General features: G+C 36.3%; 1 protein-coding gene across 1 annotated transcript in view; it reads left to right on the forward strand.

The window, feature by feature from the left end:
* Window positions 1-4,625, forward strand: part of LOC132859075 (ras-related protein Rab-37) — a 13,760-nt gene extending 9,135 nt beyond the window's left edge. Inside the window, exons 6-10 of the mRNA XM_060889659.1 lie at window positions 252-304; window positions 422-487; window positions 583-639; window positions 978-1,054; window positions 2,117-4,625. Of these exons, the coding sequence (XP_060745642.1) occupies window positions 252-304; window positions 422-487; window positions 583-639; window positions 978-1,054; window positions 2,117-2,222 (359 nt within the window). The 3' untranslated portion in view covers window positions 2,223-4,625. The remainder of the gene's footprint in view (window positions 1-251; window positions 305-421; window positions 488-582; window positions 640-977; window positions 1,055-2,116) is intronic.
* Window positions 4,626-7,231: the final 2,606 nt, after the last annotated feature.

A 7,231-nucleotide genomic window follows, 5' to 3' on the forward strand; every position in this document is an offset into this window, starting at 1 on the left:
TCTCTCTCTCTGTCTCAGTTTCAGGTTTACTGAATGAATGCATGTATTAGTTCATTTATCTTTAGTAACTGGATCCAGATTTATGTGGTATGTGGTCCACTGTATTCATAAAGCTAACAAACACTGGAGAGTAAGTTGATGATGATGATGATGATGATGACAAGAATACTAATAACAACTATTATTAATAAATAAATAAATAAATAAATAAATGTAAAATAAATATATATAAATTGTTTTTCATTACCCAGCTCTCCTCCTGCTGTATGACATCACTAACAAGTCATCATTTGACAACATCAGGGCAAGCTAAATTTTTTTTTTAAATTAACATTTTCATTATCTCTTGAGACTAAGAGAAAGGTGAAATCAAACCAAATCAGGTTTGTCGATTGCTGATTGGCTGAATTCCCCTTTATAGGCGTGGCTTACAGAGATCCATGAATATGCACAGAGTGATGCAGTGATCATGCTGCTAGGCAACAAGGTAAGACAAACTTCATCTTCAACTTCAGACACACACACACACACACACACACACTTTAAAAAAAGAAAAAACACTTATTTTTGTCTTTTTCTTAGGCTGATATGAGCAGTGGGAGAGTCATCAAACGGGAGGATGGAGAGAGACTAGCCAGGGTACGTCACACTACAAAACATTAATGTAGTGACATTTATATTCATTAACAGTCAGAGAGAAATACCATAAAGCTTTATGGTTTACAATAAAAAAGAAATAACTGAGATGAAATAAACTAAAATTGACATTGAAAACACTGACATTTATAAGAACTTGTCCAGGCACCAGAGATCTCCTGTTTATTTTTAAATGAAGTGAAAGATCTTTTTTTTTGTAAATCACTCTTACATTTCTAACATTTTAAACAAATCCAAATAAATATATATTGTTTCTGGGTAAAGCTTCAGGTTTTTCCTGCAAAATTCCTTTTTTCTTACATTCTTGCTTTTCTTTACAGGAGTACGGGGTCGTATTCATGGAGACGAGCGCTAAAACTGGTGTCAATGTAGATTTGGCCTTCATGACTGCAGCAAAGTGAGTACTTCATGTTTGTTTTTACTTCTGTATGAAATAGTCTGGGAATCGACCAAAAATGAGCAATAATATTCTGGTGAAATTTGGAGCTTGGAAATCTCATTCCCGTTCAAATTCATTTATCCAGGCGGCTGGGATGATTTTGGCTTTCATACAAATCCAAGTGCGTGTTCAACACTCCAATGGTGTTCAAATCCGCTGTTATTGTTTTCTTTTTCATGGCACAGGTTACGCACAAATCCATCCATTTTTTTTGAGATGTTCCTCTAATGTTCTCCATAATGTATGAGAAAGAGTAGAAGCGTATACCTCTGAACCAGATTTTTGTCCCAAATGTCCTTTAAAAAATGTTAAGCCAGCTACTTTAACCCTTTGTACAAGCACACTAGCATTCTTGATTCTTTTAGATTCTTTTAGATATTGCTCATGAAGAAGCACTTGGGGCATTTCAAAGAGCAGAAATGGGTTTTGTTACAGCAGCTCCTACTGTATAGCTGCTGATGACTTGGATAAACAACGCACGCTTTACGCACACTAAAAGACCTTTGCAGTAGATTTTAACTTGACTAATTTATTGAACATAATGCAAACATATATTTACAATCTTTGAAGATGAAAGTGGATATCCAGTGTGTTGCTCTTATAGTTTGTGTACCCCTTCCACCAAGCCAACTTCCTCTACCTGTAAGAAACACCCATTCAAAAACCCTCTGTGCACACACTGCCCCCACCTGGTGACAGCCCAAAATGCATTCACAACATTGGCTCCTACAGGTTTGATATCAACACTTACTGTAAAGACAGAAACATTTAATAAATAAACTGCCCCATTAGGCTTATGAAAAATTCCAAATTCTTCAAACCCTGAGTTTGAATCTACGTCCATATGAGCCATTAAACACTAATGTTGAGACTGACATGATGAAGATATACAATACTGAATAAAGGCAGCACAAAACAGGCACAAATTCCATTTTTTTGCCTCTGGGAAAAAGATTTAAAGCATGTATGTATGAATGATATGAATCCCGTTGCATTAATTTTTGCCCCTGTGTCTTACAGGGAGTTGATTGGCCGATGTCTTGAGCTGCCCAAAGAGCCGAAGTTCCAAATCAGTGATATCATGGAGCAGAAACCACAGAAATCAGGCTGCTGTGGCTTCACATAGGACCTTACGAGACACAACAACAGATGAGAGAAGGATCAAGGTGCAAATGAGAAAGAAATCAGAGTGATCAGAGACGTTTCAGGCCAAATGTAGTCCTTAAACCTTAATTGAAGCCCATGATGTAAACTATACTTTGAAGGACATTGATTGTCCTGAGCAGATCTAAACACTCCGGTCTGAGAATGCAGGTACAGTTTGGTCATTTTGGCCTCTCTGGGAAAATACTATGCAGTAATTTGCAGTGCAGAGCTTCCCCAAAACTTTGTAGCCCAAGCTTCATGGTTAAATTTAGTAGATTTGATGATGCACTAGTATGAGGTGAGCTGAGATAGATCTTTAATTAAAATTGTGTTACAAAGATATAGATAAAGTCACTGGGATAATATTATTTCCCAGGTTTATAGCATCACAATTAAAAATATTTATATATAACAGTTCACTAAATCACAATAATAATAATAACACAGAAGTGGTATATGGGACTTACTAGTTATATTCCATCGAGGGACTTTAGCTAAAGAAGTATAGCTCAGGAAATTTTGCCATGATTCTTTTTTTCTTCTAGGAAATGTATCCAGGAATTTCAGCCCAGAGGATTGAAGCGCTAGAATAAGATCAGATAATATTTCATTCATAAACATTAATATAAAAGATATATCAGGCCCTGATTTAGTGAAAGAAAATGTTCCTGGTACCTTTAGTGTCTCTATTACCGATATTTTTAAATAGACATGCGCTTCAAATCTAACACTGCTAATATTTTTTCTTATTTTTTATCTGACTTAAATGCTACAAAGTTTTTGGGAAGCTAGGCGTAATTTTATGGCCCATATTGTATATCCATATTGATCCTTCATGTTATATCCATAGTTTTTATGGAGTTTTAGTTTTTAATGACACCCTGCTCATGTATGCAAGCCCAGTTTACTATGCCTCTGCACATCCTGTTTGAAACCACAAGAGGGAGCAAGAGTACAAGCGGTTAGAAGAATTTATTGTCCGTGAATCATAAACAGTGAGGTACATTCTGAGTCCACTCCCAACAGATGTTTTTGTTTGCCATGAAGCATTAACTAAAAGCAGTGAATCTAGTTTGATTAATATAATTTAAAAAAAAATTATAAAAAATTCTTACTCACTGAAATCATTGTACAACTTATTGTACAATCATCGTACAATTAGTTAACGTAATAACGTAACGTAATAACGTAACTATTGTTGTTAACAGAGGGGCGTGGCTACTTTGCTTATTAGTGTTAATGAAGGAGGCGTGGCCACTTTAATTGTCTGTCAATGAAAGAGGCGTGGTCAGTCAATATCAGTGTAGAAGGCGTGGCTTCTTTGCCTCTCAGTGTCAGTGAAGGAGGCGTGGCCACATTGCTTGTCAATTTTAAGTTATAAATGACTATCAAAAGACATCATATTGCATCATATCCTATTACAGCAAAGTGACTTTAAGTCATTACACTAAATTGTATCATGTATTGAGATACAAATTGTATTTCATACTGAATGCATTGCTGCAATCGTATTTTAACACTCATGAAACAAAAACAGTTCCTCCTTTCTTACATAAATTTATTTGATATTTAATTCTAAAATTGTTTTAATTGTTTTTATGTTTTTTATTCATGCAAGTTGGTGTTTATTTTTTTGTTTTTTTTTTTGTTTTTGTAAAGAGAATACTTACATGTGGAGTGCATCGGTGTATCTCTGTCTTCATTCCTTGAAGTATTATAACATGACTATAATATCTTATGTCATGGTTGAAAACCTAAATTATATATGAGATTTTTTTTTTATTTTTCGGGGACAAATTTATGGGGCAGAAGGATAACATACTTTTTTCCTTAAGCTAAAGAAAGACTGCACTATTTCTCTTTGTATGCTGCAGAACAGGTTATACAGTAGTAGTATGATGTGAGTATGCTTCTGAAGTATGAACTGAATGAATTTAGTGTCTCAGGGTCTTTTAAGGTATTTTTTAGCCCAAATGTTTATTTGATCTGCATGAATCAAGAGTGAACAAAGGTTGTTTTTTTTAAGTGTTTGAATTAAAAGCTTGGTTTTAAAACTGTGCCATTGAGATTTAGAAAAAAAAAAATAGCTGTAAGTATATGTTTTATGTCAAACTTTAAAATACTGTTTGGAAAGTCTTTAATTGTTTATTTGCCTTTATTTACATTTTATCCTTTTATTCTTGCTTGATTTTACCTCCTGTAAACCTATACTACTATTGATCAGTGACATTGAGTTACAGTTCCTTAAGTATATCTTCACTCTCCAAACCCATGCAGCTTAATAATCAGTTAATTTAGCCGAATCAGGAAGGTGTATTGGGAAAAATCCACAAACATTGGACATAACACTTCAGGCGAATGCTTTAAGCTATCAGAAGTACTCATCCATTAGTCTTATCACTATCACACTCAGACCATGAATATGAACAGAGCCAAATGACACAGAATCTCAGACATATCAATCAATTAGTCAAAGGTTAACTACCAAATATATTTTGTCTAATTGTCTATGTTTGTGTTTAGCAAAATTTTGTGAACACATCATTCGAAGTTAAACTCCTTTAATATAATAAAAACCATCAGCACTGTGTGGCGCTGGCATGTGTAGTGATTCTATTCAGACAAGCTGACTTTAAGTGTGAAAGGTCATGATGATAGAGTCTTCCAGTAAAATGACTCCAAACAGGATGTGAAGGAAAATGGAATATTGTAAAGTGCTGAATCACCTCACATGAATTTCATATGGAAAATTCACCGGATGAGACTATTTTTTTTAAGATGAACTGTTAATGAAACACAAATCGTCAGTGATTAATCCCTAAAGGAGAAGATTTAGATATATATGACACCATGTTCTTAATATTTATCTTGGAAAACACTCCTCTACTCCAGGTGTGATCCTCCTCCCCCTGGACCTCAGACTTATTGCCTTGAAGTTTTCAGTGTAAAGTGCCAGCAAATCTTCATTGGTTTCACTGGCCGTGAGTTTAAACAATAGGGTTTCCTCACTGCTGAGGTGAAAAACAAGAAGCGACTAATGATTGCTCCCATCTGTAGCGGATATGTGTGTCTGAAGCGCGGGAACAGCGGCCACTGGGACGCCATTGTGCACGCGGGCCTTTCTGCTGACTTTCCTCTCTGAGCTAATTTATCTGCCGGAAGCAGTGTTGTCCTAACACTGTTTCAGTGGTCGAAAAAAAGACTGGCCAGATAATGAAGCGCTGCTGGAATCGTGATGAGGCCCATCGGGGTACTTGAACTCGGTCATAGTGCGCCATTATCTCCTCGGAGTGAGCTTCCTGATCACGCTCAACTGTTTCCTGTTCCTCAGCAATCCGGCCACCTTAAATCTCTGGCTGCATTCCAAATAGTTCCCTATTTCCTTTGCAAGTGCACTACAAATAGTTTAATGACTTCCACACCTTACCTAGTGCACCTACTATATGTACAGTACTCTGCAAAAGTTTGAGACACCCTTTTTATTAAGGCATACTTTGTTATTGATATTTATTTTAGGAATTCTGCTTTATTGAGTCAAAATCATTTACATTTCCAAACATTACTTTTCAAAATAAAACGAATTATCTTAAAAAAAAAACTTTTGTATTTCAGCAAAGAAAGACCACTTTTCCAAGTTTCTTTGGCTTTATATCAAAGAGATATTTGGAATTCAGTTTTTACTTCCTGTGGAAGTGCATTACATTGGACAGAAATTATTGCCTTGGAGGTCTGAGGTCTTGCACCATATTTTGAACCGGGATTATGAAAGTACTCCACAAACAGTGGTTTCTACACGATAGGTAGCGCACTATATAAACACAAAAGAAGCTGTTACTTCCTTAGCGAATACACTACTTAGGATATGTAATACTGGCAAAAGTCTCCTTCTGCGAGTAATTTTATTATATAAATGCTCTCCACAGGACATGGGATAATTGCTTCTCCTGCTGATGTGGTTCACAACAATGGTATTACTGTTTCAGACCTTTATGGTCCTACGCGTAATGACGTCTAACTGTATCGTGAGTTATATGTCCATGCCTGCACTATATACATTTTAAGAAATGCATTAGAGATGGAATCGAATTTCAATATTCAGAATGAACAGATATGTTCTATACAAATTTGAAGCGTGCTTTTCTTTTTTTAATAGAAAATAGTCACATGAGCAGATGTTTTTACTTTCATCAGAGTATAAGTACGTGTTCAGACATGAGCCTTGCAAAATTTTTATTAACATGCAGCACCATGTGATTATTTCTGTGCATTTACAGCATTTATCCATTCGTCCTTAGTATCTGCCTGGTCAGGGTCATAGTGGTTTGAAGTTTTCAAATATAAAGTTTGTGTACAGTATATTTTGGGAAATAGAATAGATTTTTTTTTTTTTTTTTTTTTTATGTTTTTAATTTTTCATTATGAAATTCTTCATTTAAATAGACAATGCCGAAGAATATATAATTGAATGTTAAATAATTAATGTTATTTTATGCTACAACATATTACACGGAACCTGAACTATACTGTAAACTGAATCTCACGACTAAAACACAGTACATGTGAACTCACTCACTCACCCACTCACTCACTCATTTTCTACTGCTTATCCGAACTACCTCGGGTCACGGGGAGCCTGTGCCTATCTCAGGCGTCATCGGGCATCAAGGCAGGATACACCCTGGACGGAGTGCCAACCCATCGCAGGGCACACACTCTCTCATTCACTCACACACTCACACACTCATATTCACACACTACGGACAATTTTCCAGAGATGCCAATCAACCTACCATGCATGTCTTTGGACCGGGGGAGGAAACCGGAGTACCTGGAGGAAACCCCCCGAGGCACGGGGAGAACATGCAAACTCCACACACACAAGGCGGGGGCGGGAATCGAACCCCCAACCCTGGAGGTGTGAGGCGAACGTGCTAACCACTAAGCCACCGTGCCCCCCACATGTGAACTCAGAAAGTCAAAACTTATTTC

This window comes from Tachysurus vachellii, chromosome 2, assembly GCF_030014155.1.
Source record: "Tachysurus vachellii isolate PV-2020 chromosome 2, HZAU_Pvac_v1, whole genome shotgun sequence".
Lineage (NCBI taxonomy): Eukaryota > Metazoa > Chordata > Actinopteri > Siluriformes > Bagridae > Tachysurus > Tachysurus vachellii.